Source organism: Morchella importuna (assembly GCF_003444635.1).
Source record: "Morchella importuna strain M04M26 chromosome Unknown Morimp01GS003, whole genome shotgun sequence".
NCBI classification, from domain to species: Eukaryota; Fungi; Ascomycota; class Pezizomycetes; order Pezizales; family Morchellaceae; genus Morchella; species Morchella importuna.
The window spans coordinates 1,287,247-1,304,803 of record NW_025763400.1 but is presented as its reverse complement, the minus strand read 5'-3'; the positions used below and the strand labels follow the sequence as shown (position 1 = coordinate 1,304,803).

General features: G+C 50.3%; 6 protein-coding genes across 6 annotated transcripts; 2 read left to right on the top strand and 4 right to left on the bottom strand.

The window, feature by feature from the left end:
- Positions 1 to 1,140: 1,140 nt before the first annotated feature.
- Positions 1,141 to 3,191, top strand: LAJ45_01855 (uncharacterized protein; the record flags this gene model as incomplete). The annotated part of the gene is made up of 2 exons (XM_046111448.1): positions 1,141 to 2,199; positions 2,403 to 3,191. 2 exons carry the CDS (start codon positions 1,141 to 1,143, stop codon positions 3,189 to 3,191), a joined length of 1,848 nt encoding a protein of 615 aa, XP_045975392.1.
- An 818-nt stretch (positions 3,192 to 4,009) lies between these two features.
- On the bottom strand, positions 4,010 to 4,290 carry LAJ45_01854 (uncharacterized protein; the record flags this gene model as incomplete). The annotated part of the gene is made up of 2 exons (XM_046111447.1): positions 4,010 to 4,232; positions 4,283 to 4,290. 2 exons carry the CDS (start codon positions 4,288 to 4,290, stop codon positions 4,010 to 4,012), a joined length of 231 nt encoding a protein of 76 aa, XP_045975391.1.
- A 113-nt stretch (positions 4,291 to 4,403) lies between these two features.
- Positions 4,404 to 4,716, bottom strand: LAJ45_01853 (uncharacterized protein; the record flags this gene model as incomplete). Its single annotated transcript, XM_046111446.1, has 2 exons — positions 4,404 to 4,447; positions 4,539 to 4,716. 2 exons carry the CDS (start codon positions 4,714 to 4,716, stop codon positions 4,404 to 4,406), a joined length of 222 nt encoding a protein of 73 aa, XP_045975390.1.
- Positions 4,717 to 6,521: 1,805 nt separating this feature from the next.
- LAJ45_01852 (uncharacterized protein) lies at positions 6,522 to 7,307 on the bottom strand (the record flags this gene model as incomplete). The annotated part of the gene is made up of 1 exon (XM_046111445.1): positions 6,522 to 7,307. The coding sequence occupies one exon, from the start codon at positions 7,305 to 7,307 to the stop codon at positions 6,522 to 6,524; it is 786 nt and encodes a 261-aa protein (XP_045975389.1).
- Positions 6,532 to 11,203, top strand: LAJ45_01851 (uncharacterized protein; the record flags this gene model as incomplete). Its single annotated transcript, XM_046111444.1, has 8 exons — positions 6,532 to 7,476; positions 7,536 to 7,802; positions 7,858 to 8,979; positions 9,038 to 9,112; positions 9,172 to 10,686; positions 10,784 to 10,813; positions 10,865 to 10,935; positions 11,119 to 11,203. The coding sequence occupies 8 exons, from the start codon at positions 6,532 to 6,534 to the stop codon at positions 11,201 to 11,203; spliced, it is 4,110 nt and encodes a 1,369-aa protein (XP_045975388.1).
- A 3,801-nt stretch (positions 11,204 to 15,004) lies between these two features.
- On the bottom strand, positions 15,005 to 17,254 carry LAJ45_01850 (uncharacterized protein; the record flags this gene model as incomplete). The annotated part of the gene is made up of 5 exons (XM_046111443.1): positions 15,005 to 15,176; positions 15,248 to 15,611; positions 15,705 to 15,908; positions 16,006 to 16,512; positions 16,798 to 17,254. The coding sequence occupies 5 exons, from the start codon at positions 17,252 to 17,254 to the stop codon at positions 15,005 to 15,007; spliced, it is 1,704 nt and encodes a 567-aa protein (XP_045975387.1).
- Between the last annotated feature and the right edge of the window lie 303 nt (positions 17,255 to 17,557).

Sequence of the window (17,557 nt, the reverse complement as noted above, 5' to 3'; positions counted from 1 at the left end):
ACATAGTGGTCGAGCAAGGGTTTGATGTTTCATCAAGTACAATCAATGGCCTCCCCGGTGTAGAATGCAGCCGTCTCTAACTCTGGTATATATGAACGGGGAGGGAAAATAGGGATTTTTGAAATTGCGCATGTCCTCGACCTTTCACTATCACTAGAGCGGACAGCTTCACTGGCTATGGCGTGCGGCTTTGCGAAAGAGAGCATGGCAAAATAACTCGAAGGGATAAGCACCCTGATATTCCAGCCATTCATTCAGGGCTTGAGAGATTGTTGCGTGTTCTTGTACACAGGCGATGAGATAACGCCAGAACGGAGTGTTGGATACAATCGCATCTCGCTATGCCGGATGCCAAGAACCAGACAATTCCCATGCGGGATAGCAAATATTTATGAGAAATTTGGGATAGCAAGTTGGTTTTGTAGTAACTAGTAAGAGAATTAAAAACCCTAGAAGACTTCGTACGGGACAGCAAGGGATCCGGGATATTGAGATCCGGTATAGTGAGGTGCGGCTGTATCTGACTTTCCAAATGAAGTTGAATCTCTACAGGCGAGCTGTCCTTTCTCACCTGTCATGTCGACACTTGTCCGATACGCAGCTGTATACGTGTAGCTTTACAGACTCTTTATCGAAAACAGAGCCAAGTTCCTTAAACATCTCGTCCTGATTTTTCATCAATCAATCAGCCAACCGTCCTACATTTTCAACCACAGAGCAATTAAGTGAGAATAGTGAGTGATAATCCATGAAGAGACACAAGTCCAGCGTTTCCCCACTACATGTTTGCCTGGACAAGCCTTGCAGCACTGATCAGTATCTTCTATCACTCAGACCCCAAATCTCAAAGTCTTGCGATAGCTGAGGCCCAAGATCACTCGCCGCCCAAGTTTGCGGACAGAGTGATTTCCCATGATTGCCCCGCCACAGAAGCTTGGCTGGCAGATAATCGCGTCACGTGGTGCGCGGGGAGGGTAGCTGTCAATTCGCAGGCTCTGCTCACACACGACGTCACAGCGCAGAGAAAGAACAAGAGGATCTGAAGCAGGAGCAGAAGAAGAAGTGGAAGCAATTAGAACTTCACTCACATCCTCTTTCCCTCTAGCTATAAAAACACCCCCACAATACTCACGATACAAGATGGCCTCCTCCTCTGCCTCCACCACCGGCAGCAGCACCCCTCAGCAATCACTCATGTCCCAGTCCCAGCTTCAGTCTCAGCTAGAACCTATCGACATCAGCTCTCACAACTTCACCACGCCCTCAAAACGCATCCACAACCAGCAAGATGTCGACTACTTCCTCACCTCGCCAGCCTATAAGCTGATCACTACCTTCATCCTCCACCTCAACGCTTCCGTCTCGCCGCTCGACCACTCTACAAATGCCCTTCGCAACCCCGCCCACTACACGCTCGTCTCCGAGACCACCAACGTCTCCCCCGCCGTCCAGAACATCATCGACCTCATCCACGCCCTCGACAGCCTCATCACACAAGCGCCCCCCGACGCCGGCCCCCGCCGCTTCGGCAATGTCGCCTTCCGAAAATGGCACGACCTCGTCGCCTCGTCGGTGCCCACGCTGCTCGACCAACACCTCCCGCCCTACATCGCCTCGCACCCCACTGCAAAATCCGAACTCCTCCCCTACCTACTCGGCTCCTTCGGCTCGGCGCAGCGCCTCGACTACGGCACCGGTCATGAGCTCTCGTTTGCGGCATTTCTCTGTTGCCTGTGGGTGCTGGGCGGGTTCGAACCCGGCCGGGATGAGATCGCACTGACCTTGCGGTGCTTTGACGCTTATTTCCACCTGGTCAGGAGGCTAGTACTGACTTATACGCTCGAGCCGGCGGGGTCGCACGGCGTCTGGGGTCTCGATGACCATGCTTTTTTGCCGTATGTCTTTGGCAGTGCGCAGTTGACGACCTATCCACCGAGTAGCAGTAGCGGTGAGGCAGCGGCCGCGGCGGAGGTGAATGCGCCAAAGATGGTGGATCCTGCGGTCGCGTCGGCGCTCGAAGACGTACCGAAGCCCGGGGATGTGGTGACGAGCTTGGTGGTGGAGAGGGAACGCGTGCGCAATTTGTATTTCGGCGCGGTGGGCTTTATCTACGATGTCAAAACGGGGCCGTTCTGGGAGCATAGTCCCATTCTGTACGATATCTCGGGAGTGCAGGGCGGATGGGGAAAGATCAATAAGGTATGCGCAGTTCAGCTCTCTATCACACTTTTTCTCTACTGTTCTAGAATAGCTGGGGTACCTTACTTGGGTACCCCTAGCTACTCGTGCTATTATTCTGCGCCGTATCGGGAGACGCTAATAATTGTTTTTTTTTGTCTGTTATTTTTTTATTTTCTATTTATTTCTCTTTTACTAATTCGCGATGTTTTCTTTTCCTCTAGGGAATGTTGAAGATGTACAACGCAGAGGTGCTTGGAAAGTTTCCGGTTGTTCAGCACTTTCCCTTCGGCAGCATCTTCAATTGGGGTGCTCCCAGTCACAGCAACCACAACACCACCGCCGCGACAACTCAACACCAGAGCAATATCAATAATAGCAACAGCAGCAGCAGCACCTCCCGGGGAATTCCCGACACAGCAGCACCAACATCAGCCCCAACAACAAGAGCTCCCTGGGCTACTGCGACGAACAACTCATCACCAGCATCGCTATCAAACACCGGCGCGACAACCAGAGCTCCCTGGGCGGCAACCGGAACACCATCCTCCAGCGTATCAATCACCACCAGCAGCAGCACCCCGTCCACAAGAGCACCCTGGGCGAAACCACCAGCGCCCGACAACGTCATGACCACGAAACCCGGCGAACAGCCGCTCACCACTGCGCCCTGGGCCGCACCCCAGGTCCCGCTGTACCCCACATCGGCCGGTATGAGCGCCGCGCACCACCCCCCGCCGCCGAGGCAGCTGAGTGGGGAGGACACCGTCGCGCCGTGGAAGCTTGGCGGTGAAGGTGGTGCGGAGGCTGTGCCGCCGCCGCCAGTGACGGAGGCGAACTTGGGGCCCAAACGGACGTCGTCGCCGGATAGTAGGTTGGCGGCGAGCCTGGATGGGGAGGAGGCGGAGAAGAGGAGGGGCAGTTTGGGGACTGGTGGGGTCAGAGTTGCGGAGACGGGCGATCTGAGTTTGGGGAGGAAGGGGAGTGTGGTGAAGGGTGAGAATAATGAGTGAATGAGTTTGAGATTGAGAGATCGCGTTGTGGGAAATGTGATAATAACGGTATCATGTGGTGTATTAACGGCGTTACGAGAAGGTCATCATCATCATTATTATTAACATGGCGTACTTTACTTACTGTTTTAGTTGTTGGGTCAAGCTGTCAGTCAGTCATTCAGTCAGTCAGTCAGTCAGCAGTAGCAGTAGTTAGTTTTCTTGGTTTTTGTTAGAAAGTAATACCTAGCTCTGAATATATGTTATCACCACTCGAAACATGGATCGTCAGCTTTGTTCTTGTTTTTGCTTTTTTCTTCTGCCCGTGCTGTGCTGTGCTGCGCTTGTGCTTGTTTATCGTTATCTCGTGGCCGTGTCTATCATCATATCTTGCCATCTCGTGATTGTGCCATCGTGATTGCGATTAATTGTTGGGGTATGTATGGGGATGATATGGGGAGGGATGGGGCCCTTATCCGGCACCCACATCTCCTTTTGATACCACTCCTTCTTATCCCTTCTGCTTTGGGCATCACTGATTGTCGCCGTTTTGTTTGGTTTCACGATATGCTCATGGCCCCATCCCATCCCTTATCGTCATCATCATCACAACCATCATCATGCAGGCATCCTCATTCCGTACCTACATGTACTTTTGCCTACCCACCCGCACTCGAGTCCCCGCAGGATAAGGGGGGCGGGAGGGGGGAGGACATGTGCATCCCATCCCGCTCCATGTATGTAGGTAGGTACTCTAGGCACGATACGATAGACGAGAAATTAGGCGGGATTTCCTCTTTGCCCACATATACATTTACATACATGCGTACATATGCGGGTCAGTCTGTCAGTTCTGTCAAGGCCGCCGCGCCGCCAAAGAGGTGGGGTGGAGTGGAAGCCCGCGGGCCCGGGGAGGGTATTTTCAGGCTTCCGGGGAGGTGGAGGGAAGTGGTGGTGGGGCGGTGGGAAGAGAGGGAGGAAGAATTGGGAGAAATGGAGAAATGGAGAAAGGGAGAAAGGGAGAAAGGGAGAAATGGCAAATGGAAGAAAAAAAAGACATGACTGAACAGAATTAGAAGACAAACAGTCTTATTGTGGTGGGAGCTGCATACCCGCTCATTACCTTACTCTACTGCCTAACAGCTACATGTATGTTCATGTGTGTAGAACTTTTTGATAGGTAGCCTTTTTTTTCCCTTCGTCACGATACATTGTGTTTTGTCCAGTAGGGTTTTAGCACCCACCCTCCCATCGGTATCGGTATGGCCCTCGATGAGCTGTCTACAATTAAAAATATGTTCTTTTTTTTTTTTTTTTGTTTCTTTCCCGGGGAACGATGTTGTGCCGACTGGAGGGGAGGGTACCTACTAGTAGGTAGCTTTTCACGAATCGAGAATACGGGAATCGGTTCGCCGGCGAGTGTGGTTCTGTGATTCGGGGGTGGGCATGGTCGATGCAGATGGGGGTTGGTTTGCAGATGAGACTTTGTAGAGTCTCTGAGTCTACTGGAGGACACTTGCACTAACTTGGTTGGGCTGACGGGCATGGCATGGCGTTAGGCATATGCAGGTGAGGGTAAGGAAGAAGTAGGGGAAGTGTGAGCAGAGATCGAGTGTGTGAGTTGAGTGGTAGGGCTCTGCTGCTCTGCTCGAGCTATGGGGGGAGTAGAGTAGTAGTAGATAGTATCTAGCTGTCTGTGGTTGGTAGTAAAACTGCCATAGCTACTAACCTAGCAGTAGCAGAGAAGCTGGTAGGACGGCTAGAATAGAAACTGACTGGGCTGGAGAGATCCATCCACCAGGAAGAGGAAGGAGAGAGAGATATTCGGGATTGAGAAGAGGGCTGGAAAGGAGTTTACTCTAGCAGTTATTTGCTGGGTGATGCTGCCCTACGTAGAGTATGATACTGCTACATATTACATGTACCTACATATCTGTCTGCGCATGCCACACACGCAGCCAGCCAGCCAGACAGTACGTACACTGATCATGACTGGTAGGGCGACAATAATAGAGACGATCAAAAAGATCACGGAGAACGAACAATTGAATATAACCCGCCATACCCAGAATAGAGCACGAATAGTAGAGATCTCAGACACCTCTCCTTCCCTGCCTCCCCTCCCCTCCCCCCCCCATCATCCATTCCCTATTCCCTATTCCCCATACACTCGGCTGCAGACACGGCACAAGGCTGCTTCTGCTTCTGCTGCTGCGGGACGAACGCTGTTGGTCTAAGAAAGGTTCACAGGAAAAAAAGACAGACGAGAGACAACAACCTGTTCGGGTGGTGCACCGTTCTCCTTTACAATAGGGTCTCCCTTTTTTTTCTTTTTTCTTCCTTCTCCCTCCTTCTTCTTTTTTTCCTGTGTGTCCTCTTCTCTTTCTCTCTCTTCTTATTCTTCACTGACCTACCTCTTCTCTCCCTTCTCCTCTATCCTCTCTCCCCTTTCAAATCATCATCCCTTTTTTCTTTTCCATACACATTCTCCCGAGCTAGTCGAGGTTGTTGTGGTTCGTATTTTAATCATTTTTTCTTTCTTTCTTTCTTCCCTTTCCTTTTCTTTCCCTCTTTACCCACTGCATTGCGTTGATTGTCGACGTAAGTGGTGCCTTGCCTTTCTGGATTGGGATTGTGAAGGTGAGAGAGACAAATTTCAACGAAAAACGTTTGGTTTGGATAAAACGACCACGCAGAAAGCGATATACCCCCCCCCCCCCCCATACCATTTAACGCACCATCTACGAGGCGAAGACGAAGAAGAAGAGCACGATTGATTACTCGTTACGAATTCACAATCATCCCATCATCAACAGCCTCATCACCAACATCAGCACCAGCGGCTGATATATATTTTTACTCTACGTCCACGGTCTACATATTTCCACACGTGCATTCCCCCTGTTAGCTATCTCTTACTAGTAGCTGTTGCTGCACAGGTTGTAGGTTTCCTCCCCCCTGCTCATCCATCCTTGCGCTTTCCCCCCTGTCCTTCTGCTCCCAGTCCAGGGTCACTTTAAAATCCTCCCCACCACAACTCCCTTCTGTTCCTCGCCCTCCCTTTTTCACCCCCGCGCTGTTGTTGCTCTTGCTGCTTCTGCTGCTGGCTGTATTTAAAAAGAGTCCCGAGAACAAAGCCATCACTCTCTCTCTTTTCCCACTCACACTTTCCCTCTCCCTCTCCCTCTTCCTCATATTTCCCCTCACGCCCTGGCAGCATCGGGGCCCCTCGTGAACGCATCAGACAATCAGTATCGTAGTCAGTCAATCAATCAGATATACTAACTCAAACAACCATTTCCCGCAGAACACCAAAACCTTCAATCGCACCCCATCACCCATCCTACACACCTAACCCACCATGGCTGACCCCTCTCCCCCGGGCACCGCCAACGACCCCGTGAAAGAAACCCACCGCGAAGAGACCCTCGCCCCCAAAAAGCCCGGTCTCCTCGGCGCCGCCAAACGCCCATCCCCCGCAACCACGGCCGCAGCAAGCCTCGCCGCCACAGGCACCGTACGCCGCTCTGCAACCGGCACCACCACAAACGGCCTCGGGAAGCCTACCAGACCCACCAGCTCGTCAAGCACCGTAGGGGCTCTGCCAGGGTCCAAGAGGGTCCCCTCGGCAGCCGGCGGAGCACCGGCACCAGCTACAGGAACAAAGACAACCCCAACCGTGAGAAGGACTCCCACGACCCCCGCAACACCTGAGAGGAGAAGCACCTCCAGCAGCGGCGGGCCGACAAGTCCTGAGCGGAGAGGCTCGAGCCTTTCCGGAACTAGGAAGCCGGCTGTCCTCCCTGCTGGGCTGAGCGGACACAGGTCCCGCGGATCACTCAGCACCCCCAGTATCACTGGCCGCAGCTCAGTCAGCAGTCTCCGCGAGGCCGCGACCAGCCCCAGGCCGCCCAGTGCAAATGGCAGACCCGAGAGCTCGGCCGGTGCAAGACCACCTTCGGTAAGGAAGTCGGCCACTGCCGGTACAATCGCCGGAAAGCTTGTTTCCGGCGCTGCTAACCTGCGGGCGAGACCAAGTTCCGGGGGTCTTAGCTCCACGGCATTGGCTGAAAAGGAGAAGGAGCTCGAGACGCTCCGGGCAAAGGTTGCCGAGCTGGAGGAGCAGAACAGGAGCATTGTTGAGGAGCTTGTCAAGGCAAAGGAGGAGAGCGAGGCTGTATCACCCGAGAAGACTGCCGAAGCTGCAGCTGCCCTTGTGGAGCTGGATGCGGCGACGGAGAAGCTGACTAAGGCTCTTGAGGAGGTGGATGAGTTGCGCGCGAGGATTGCAAACCTTGAGGAGACGGTATGGTTTCACATGATTGGCATAATAATGATATATCGCGGTTCTGACGATTCCTGCAGATTGCACAGCTTAGGGCAGAGAGCACCACTGCACAGGAAAACAATGCCAAGCTCGCGTCGGCGATGCAATTGGAGGCTGACACTGTCAAGAATGCCTCCGAGGCCATTGGTGTCAAGCACAAGGAGGAGATCCAATCCCTGCATCACAAGTTTGAGGTCAAAGAGACCGAGCTTCTTCAGAAGATCGGCGGTCTTGAAAAGACCCTTGAAGGCTTGAAGAGCGAGCATGCTGAGGAGGTTACAAAACTCACCAAGCAGGTCGAAGAGGTAAGATATCAAAAGTAGAGCGTAGAATGAATTGCTACTAACATGGTCGCTACAGGCCGTTGAATCTGTAAAATCAAAGGCCGCCTCCGAAAGTGGTGATCTTCAGCAAGCACTTGATGCCCAGAAGGAAGCCCACACCAAAGCTCTTGAGGCTCTTACCATTGCGCTTGCAGCCGAGAAAGCCGCCTCCGCACAGGGCGCGGCAGACTCCGAGAGCATCATGAGAAAGCACAATGAGGAACTCGCGGCTCTGAAGAAGAGCCTCGAGGAATCAGACGATGCCTTCATGCAGGCTCAGGAGAAGGCTAACGAGGCACTCGAGGCGCGTGAGCGTGAGGTTGATGGCCTCCACAGCGTCGTCAAGGCTCTTCAGGGCGAAATCGAGAAGCTTGCAAGCGACAAGGCGACCGAGTTGCAGGAAAAGATCAAAGAGCTCAACGAGCAACATGAAGCCCGCATCAAGGAAGCTCACGCTAAGGCTGAGAAGATTGCCGAGGAGGCGAACGCCAAGATCGAGGCTCTGACTAAGGAGCATCAGGCACAGCTTGAAGCCGGTTCCGGCGCGCTCGCTGCCCAGCTTTCTGAGGCCAAGACTGCCGCTGAGGCCAGGGAGCAGGAGCTTCTGGAGCAGATTGAAGCCGCTCAGCAGGAGTCTGCTGAAGCCATTGAGGCCGCCCAGCAGACCGAAAAGGAACTCCTGGAAAAGGTCGAGGCTGCTCAAAAGCAATCCGCCGAAGCCATTGAGACTGCTGAGAAGAATGAAAAGGAGCTTCTCGAGAAGATCGAGATTGCCCAGAAGGAGTCCGCTGCAGCAATCGAGGCTGCTCAGGCAGAAGCAGCAGAGAAGGTCGAAATCGTCAAGAAGGAGAGCGAGAACCTGATGGAAGAGTATGAGGAGAAGCTTGTGGAGCTCCAGAACCAGATTACCGGGTCCGCAGACGAGAAAGATAAGGAGTGGCAGAGCAAGATTGAGCAGCTCAAGAGCGTTCATGAAGAGCAAATCAACGCGCTTACAGTCAAGCTTGAGGCGTCTCAGAAGGAAACCGAACAGTTGTTGGCAACCGTCGAGACAGTTAAGCAGGAGGCCAGCCAACGCCTCGAGGCGGAAATCGAGAGGGGCCAAGCTGAGTCCAATATCTTGAAGAAGACTCTCGACACATTGAACAGCGACCTCACGGTTTGTTCTCTTAATATAGTAACGTATGATATTTATTAGATGCTGACAGCCCCCGCAGGACAAGGAAGAACAGCTCGCAAAGTTCAAGACCGATCTTGAAAAGAACGTCGAGAACCTGGCTGCAAAGGCCGCGGTATGGATCTCGGTTGTTTCTCTACGTTTTCTGGGCAGGATTGTTTACGATCATTACAGGAAATCTCCGAGCTCCAAGAGAAGCATGTCGCTACTATTGAATCTCTTAACGCCGAGCATGCAACTGAAATCGACACTCTTGAGAAGTCGTACGCTGCTGGGAGTGAGGAGAAATATGCTACTCTTAATGCCAAGTATGATGAACTAGTCAAGGAACACGCAGCCGCGACCGAGGACCACCAGACCGAGTTGGAGACTATGATTGCGGAGAACAAGACCGAGATCGAGAGGCTTACGGAGGAGCTCAAGGAATCCGAAGAGGAGTCACTTATACAACTCGAGGAGAGCCACGCCGAAGTTGTCGCCCACCTTGAGGGGGAGATTGCTGATTTGGAGAAGGCAAAGTCAGAGCTCCAGACTGCTCTCGAGGCCGCGCCGGCTCAGGATGATCTCGAGAAGCTCAAGGCTGAGTTTGCCGAGGAGAAGGGAGAATCTGTGGAGCAAATCCAGAAGCTTAAGGAATCTCTCGACTCCCAGATCACAGCGAAGGTGGCCCTGGAAGAGGACCTCGAGAAGTCAAAGGCCGATAAAGAGGAACTCGCCAAACAGCTCGCCAGCATCCAGGAGGATATGGACGCATTTAAGGCTGACAAGGAGGCTCTCCAAGCCAATGCCGATGACTTGCAGTCTCAACTCAAGGAGCTTACTGAGAGGTCCGCTGCTGATGTCGAATCGTTCAAGAAGCAGATCGAAGAGATGCACGAGCGCGCCAACAATGATGCCACAACTCTTGAGCAAATCTACACTGCACAAATCACCGACCTTGAGTCTAGGGTAAGCAGTTTGAAGGAGAAGCTTGCTGCCGCCGAGGCAGGAAACAAAGATGCCGGTTCAAGTCTCCAGGAGCTCGAGAACGCCAAGAAAGAGAAGGAAGCGGCATTTGCTCAAGCTGTCAAGGAGCTTGAAGGGAAGGAGGCGGTTATTGCTGCCATTGAGAAGGAGTTGGAGGCTCTTAAGGCCGAGAAGGAGGGCGCTGTTAACGCTGCTAATGCTGAAAAGGAGGCTGCGATTGAGGCTGCTAAACTAGATTCAGTTGCCGCTCTTGAGGCCGTTGAGAAGAAGCTTGAGTCAACAAAGACTGAGCTCGAAACTGCTTTGGCTGATGTTGCTAAGGAAATGGTTTCCCTCCAGGCTATTGTTCAGGAGAAGGAGACCGCTCTGGAGAGTGTTACTAGGCATAACGCAGAACTTGATCTCGCCCTTGAAACAGCTACTAAGCAGAATGTCGAGCTTAAAGGCGACCTCCAGACCTTCAACGAGAAGCTTGCAAGCGCCGCAGAGGACAAGGAAGCCGCTCTTGCAAAGGCTCTCAAGGAGGGACAGGAGAAGGCAGCTGCTCTTGAAAAGGCCGAGGAACTTGAGATGTCATTGAAGGAGAAACTGGCCCTTGCCGAAGCTCTTGTAAGTGAGAAGGAGGCCGCCATTGTCAACATCACCAAGGAAGCTGCCGCCAGGCGCAGCGTTCTTGAAGCCGAACTCGCCGAGAAGGAACTTGCATTGAAAGCGAAGGAAGAGGTGAGCACAGAAGATGAACCCGATCTGATGGAAGACGAAGAGGGCGCCGAGGATAGCGCCGAAGAATATATGGAAGTTAAGCATATCTCTGTTACAGGAATTGTCAGCCACCCACTCTCCCGCTGATGTGAGTCTTTGTCGGGAATCTTGAGAGAGAATTGAGGCTAAAGGTTTATAGATAACCGGGCTCCGCGCGCAACTCAACGAACTCGAAAACGAGAATGAGGACCTCAGGAGGGAAACTAACAGGTGTGTATATCATTCGGCGCCCCATTTATTGTGCCTTTTTTGCGATTAGTGTACCCCCCCGTCCCTCCCCTACTCCTCATGCGTGCAGAGATGCGAAGCGGGGTATGTTTGGAATGTTTTTCTTACGGCGTCATGTTGTGCTGATCAAGTTCTCATGGTAAACGTTGGGGGTGGTTCTTACAGAGTCCTCAAATCGATCGAAAACCTTCCGCTCGAACGGCGAACGGCGACAGCCGTCCCAAGATTGGAGATCGTCGAGACAGTATAGATTGAAGCCAGGCCCACAAAGGGAGCTTGAGAGGAGAACCAGGGGTTCTTCGTCTCCGTGAGGTTGGAAAACTAAAGATTTTCCGGTTTATTTTCTTCGTAATGTTCGTGCTGGGATTGATGCTATTTTCCCTTTTTACTTCACATTTCGGGAGCGAAGTATAGCTTTTTTTTTCTTTCTACTTCTCTTTTTTTTTCTTCCGTTTTTACGATTTTCTTAATCTTGCGACCTCACCCCTCATCCTTTCACGACTTTTTTTCTTTCACGGAGGGGGAAAACCTCCGCTACTTTTTTTCTAGTATCTATTTTCTTGGTGTAATTACGATTTTCCTTGCTGTTTTTCTATACGTTTTTTTCTCTCTCGATTAGCTGTGGAGTCAAAAAAAATCTGTAAGTGGGTTGGATGTTAGAAGAAACGACGTCAATAATGTTTAGAAGTTGAATTCACGCTTGGCGGCTTTTTATGTGTTGTACTCGTATGTGCTAGGTTGCATTGAATACCACAGCCCGGTTAGCTCAGTGGTAGAGCGTGTGGCTTTTACGGGGTTAAATCCGGCAAAGCATACCTCAATGTCGCGGGTTCGACCCCCGCATCGGGCTCTCATCAAAACTTTTTTCGTTTCTATCATATTCATATCTGAATAAAGTGGAACAACTTTTTTAGGTTCTGCCGTTGTGTGTACAACATTGTCGTCGGGTTAGATGCGCCGCGCCATATCGAATTTCCAGATGTCCACCGCGGTGGTAGACAGTTGTGCTTCTCAACTTTCTCGTATTCCTCGCCTTCCTCGGATTCTTCATATCTGGTTGCGGGTCATGCATCCCTTATGTTGGTCCTGAGGTCTGAGTCTGAACAATTGCCCTATCACTAACTAAAACAGCCATCCCACCCCATCCTTGCAATAACCGTGTTTCTACTAGCTCACTGATTGGCCCGCTCCAGTTTCTCTCTCTAACCGCTGACGAACGCGCCCCAAACCATGTACACTCGTCTCTAGGTCAACGACGAAACCGGCCCGATGACGAATGACTACTTTTTGGGCTGATAGTCAGTCAAAGCAAAAGGGTCGGAGCGATTTTGTTGGCTTCGATTGGCCTATTCGCCATCGGACCGGTTTCGTCGTTGACCCAGAGACGACTGTACTCGTATTTTCCTGACGTTTGTGGACGCGACCAATATTGCATACCATACAAAAATGCGCCAAGCTGATGGTTTTTGGTGTATGCAATAGTGGCCCAGTTCAAAAACGTCAGGAAGATACGAGTACTTTAAACTTTTGAGTTTGCGGCACATACATAACCTGGGGGAGGAAACATATATATTACCACGCCCTCTCTTTTTTTTTCTTTTCTTTTTTTTCCTTTTCGAGGGGAAACTGGGGGCGTGGAGGGGGAGGGGGAATGAGGGCTACATGTAGATTTGATTTCTCGGTTCCGGGTGAAAGCTGTGCGATTTTGCTCCCTCCCGTTTCCCCGGGGGGTAGAGTATATTGGTGGTAGGTGGGTGGTGGTACGAGTGGTACGAGTGAGCGTTTGTGGTTGAAGGCGGGTACTGAGCTACTGTTGGAGCCCGAGGGAAGAGGGGGCTGGAGTAGGTACATGTATGTAGAGTGCATGTATGTATGTACCTAGACGCTAGACTGCTGCTGCTGCTGCTGCTGCTACTGGAATCCTAGAGAGCCTGCCGTCATAGTAATATCATTATCACGAAGAGCGAGGTGAGTCTGTAGATAAGAGTATTAGCAGGTTGTATTTATCTGCAAGCCATATGTGCGAAGAGTTAGAAAGCTGGCTGGCTGGCTGGTAGCGACGTAACGTGCAGCGAGCGGGCTATGCAGAGAGGTTAGTTTAGTAGGGTAGTGTAGTGTTAGTATACTTGAGTGCGGTAGATTCCGCACTAGAGGGGGTTCTTCAAAGAGCAGAGAGACAATCATGTTGTATCACTCGTCCTGTGTTCTGTGGGCGTTCTGATGGCTCGGGGACGGATGAGAATATGGGATACAGGCAGGCAGCGGCATACACACTGGCAGATAGGCGGCTTTTGCTTTGGAGACACCTACTCTACTTGCCTAAGTAAAGTACTATGTTCTCACCTAGCTCCCTTTCCCAACCCATCGCTCACTAACCCATTCCCCGTCAATACATCATCGGGCAGATACAGCACGTCCTTGATCCTCCTAGGATGCTCGTCTAACTCTACATACTGCTACTGCATGCATCCCACTCACCACGAGTCTGTCCCCCGCGCCTTGACCATACTCTATTCTACGCGGAAAACAGCTTACATGCTTGCTCGGAGGTCATACCGCATCACTCGATCGATCGATCCGTACCTACATATACCCAGGGGTGCCGGAAAGTGATGCAACGACTCAATTTACTACTCACGATTTCAACCACATGCAACCCAACTTTGACTTTAACGAAGTAGCGATATATAGTATGTAAAGTAAAGATATTATGAAGAATTCATCAATCACATCAAAATGAAAGAAATTACATGTAACATGGTTGTGAATTCACTAAGACCTCACCCTATATTTCCAAGCCGTTGCATCACCTTTGGGTACCCCTGGGTACATCCCCCCCCCCCCCCCCCACAACCCCGGGGAGTCTTAAAGTAAATATCCCGACCTTTTTTTGTTTTTTTGCACATGTATCGGGTAGAGTAGGTACATTGGCAGCTTAATTACCGTCTATTACCGCTCTGGATCGGCGCTGCAAATGTTTGGATCAATCAAGATCCAACGCCTCCAGAGTGGGGGGGAGTGGGGTGTTGAAGATGTTTCATTCACAGTGTGTACTTGTTTACCACGAAAAGAACCAGGAAATGCAGTTGCTCAGGGCAAGGATTATTTGTATGGAGTGGCGGTGATCTCTCATACAAACTATCCCTGTCTCCGTCACTTGCATTTTCTGGTTCTTTTCGTGGTAAACGAGTACTCTAGAGTGCTTGCTCTATGGATGTGTATATGCATGACAGGTATGTATATTGGTACCAACGGACCGAGCAGCAACAGGGGACGGATGAAGAGTGCAACATTCGTTGGGAGGAGTGGTATACGGAGATAATAGTATATATAAAAGTAACGGTTTCAGATCATCCGTGACCTAGATAGGTCCTGTTGGTTGGGGGTCGACAAAGGCAAAAAGGTAAAGCAACCCCGTTTCAGTTTCATTCTTTTTCTTGTTTATATATACCCAAGCCCATGAATCATATCCAATTGGAGCCCTCACGCACATAAAAAAAAAAGACAGAGGTGACAAAAATCAATGCGCATAATCCACATACAAGAAACACCCCATACAAGAAGCACAAGAAAGCACATAAATCAATACATAAATGCGTTAAATATCAGATCCCAAAAGATTCCCCCGCACGAAATAAAAAAGAGAGAATGTGTGATAAAGGAAGTATAGAAAAGCATAAACTGAACGCCATGCGATTGATATACATGCAACGTTCCCACCCTCGCGGGAAAGATTCATGACAACTATGTGCTCATGTATAACTTTCCCTCCAAAAATATCAATATCCAACAGAAAAAGAACCACTCAAAATAAAACTCCTAACAAATGGAAAACGCGCAGTTGAAAGAAAATAAGGGATTAGATGTTGTCATTTCATAAGGACAAACCGATCCCTCTATTAATCCTTCACTCCCAATAATTTGTCCACTTCAATCACATTTCCGGAGTGATGCAGAGAAAAAAAGAAAGAAAAAAAGAACCGTTAAATAGATAGAAAATAAAACCCACTCCCAAACGACCAAAAATACCTACCCAGAATCAAATTCAGGCTCAATGAAACTCTATCGATTGGACCCCGACTTTCGTCAGGACGTCCCGAACATCGCTTTCTGCCACTACGACCCCAGTTTCCGAACACTTTGCCTTGTTCCTGAGCTCAGAACATAAGGTATCCATATCTAACTCCCCGTTGGCAAATTTCGGGTGAGCGCTGATGTGGTCCCTACCGTCGTCCCTTTGAGTAAGTCTTAGCTAACAACGACGGTTTTTTTGAGGGGGAAATGAGGAACATACCATATTTTGTTGCAACTCAACATCTTCTTTGGATCTTCGGCAGGGACGACCTCATCCTCATCATCGTCGTCATTGTCTCCATTTTCGGCACGGTCGGCCTCCGCTACCAGATCCTTCTTCAGGGCGAACGGTGACTCGATACCTTCGAAGCTGGTAGTCATCGGGAACGCGTCCTCGAAGAAGCTCATGTTGATCCCGGCATTGATTTCATTAATGGGGTCTCGGTAGTCGTTGAATAGTACCGGATCGAAACCGCCGCCGTTCTGTTGTGTTAACCAATCCAGTGAGTTTGGTGTGGGTGCGCTAGAGTTGTTGAGCTGGGCCGCCTTCGGGATAGGGTTGTGAGGGTTTCCGCATGCCATTCCTAGTTTCTCGCAGAAGGTAGTTTCAGTTTCGCCGTCTAAAGGTCCACTCTTGCAGATATAGCGGTCCCCGTTTGGAGCGATTGATATCGTACCGTCCTCGGTTGAATTATTTTGCTGATCATTGGATCCATTCAAATTCATTGGTTCAGGGCTTGTTCCACAAGATGAACCAGGCCCATGCTGTGATACTGATGACGCCGAAGGCGATGAGGTAAAATCCCTACTACCACCGTTCAGACGAGGTGTGTTCTGTACACTCGCAGAGCCTCCACTACTATCATTGCTCAGACCATAATCTATTATCGCGCCTTTATTAGTTGGGCCGTCAATAACAAATCTGAGAATATGTATATGAAAAATGCACTAGGCTCCGAGAAAAAAGTGGCAACTCACATGTGAAAATGTCATTGTTTATCGCATTGGTTAATTTGTTCTTATCTTCGCTCTTAGGAGAAGTACTGGCACCCGCACTCATCCTTTCGAGTAAAGTACCGGGCCCCACTTTCACGCCATCTCCGCTACCCTGGCGCCCAAAAGGAGAACCGATACCACCACCAAACATAGGAAATTCAAACTGGAAGCCACCTGTACTTGCGCTTTTTCCAAACAAACCTGGGGCACCTAAGGTTGGTGTCTTTTGTGCTTGATGTAATCGTCGCCGATAATCCTTTAATTCAACCTGTAGTCTATCCACTTGAGCTCGAAGAAGGCTATTCTCATGGTTTGCAGACTCTGATGCCTTCTCCAAATCCGTCACTTTCTGTTCGAGATCCTTCAAATGCTTCTCCTTACGCTCCCGGAAAGCCCTTTGAGCGGCTCGATTCTGCGCCTTGCGTTTCGACGTAGGCTCTGACGTAAGAGGCTTGCGTCCAGGCCTTTTGGCAGTTGTTCCATCTGATTCTAGCAATAAATTCGACGGTTAGTTGAGTTGCTCAACACCCATCTTATGAACTATTTAGACGCTCGTGGTTCTCGGCCGAATAAAAATTATCCGACGGGCAAGCCTTCTGGTAGGAAAAAGAAAATGAAGTATCACTGAGAAATAAAGCAAATTTGTGAAGAGCGATGCAATTGTGAACAGGAAACAGTTGGGTAAATTTGGTATATATATATATTTAAGAAATGCAATTTGTATAATATAGAAAGATGGATTTTTGTGTAAGCAGGAAGAAGGGATGAACCCACCTCTCCTCTTTGGCTCTGCATCGTGTGGATCAGAGCTCGGGCTGCCATCGTCATTTGACGGTGGGCTTTTCCTTTTGTCATTGTCCTGTGACATGGAGCCTGGGGTATCCGAATAAGAAGTTCCGTTCATACTGTTATCCACGCCATCAAGACCTGTTTCGAAGTCCCAAGGCCCATCAGCGTCCCAATCAGGATAATCTAGGTCCCCACCCATCAGTGGGGTGCCATCTGCAAAGCTACCGTTTAGGGCAGCTGTTGGTGGCGGAGTGCCATTTCCATATTGTGAGCCCATTGAATCTGGGGTACTGTTTTGTGAATTGTGCTTTAGGGGCTGGGTGACCTGGTTAACAGAAGGACTTGTGAACAAGCGTGAGTCAGAGTTTGATTGAAGGGCGCGAAGCAGGAGATCCTGTTGATCGGGATCGAGGTAGAGGCCGTCTGATGATGTTGTGGTCATATCCTCTCGTCAAGTAGTTTGAGATGAGGTTTCTGCTATGGGGAATATTTAAATATTTGCAAGACGGATCAACTCAATGTGTTGAGACGAATGAAATGTACGGCAGAGGCCGGGCGGGTTGTAGTCCGACAATCACAGCAAGTGCTGCGAAGGATATAGGCGCGAAAAACAACTAGTTAGTGCGCTGGAGATAGAGAAACAATCGAATTTTTGTGTCCTCTACGAGGTCTCGAGTAGCTTCACGTTGTTGTCGACGATTGTCTCGAGTGCTTGGTGATGGACCGAAATTGGGCTATGTAAGAA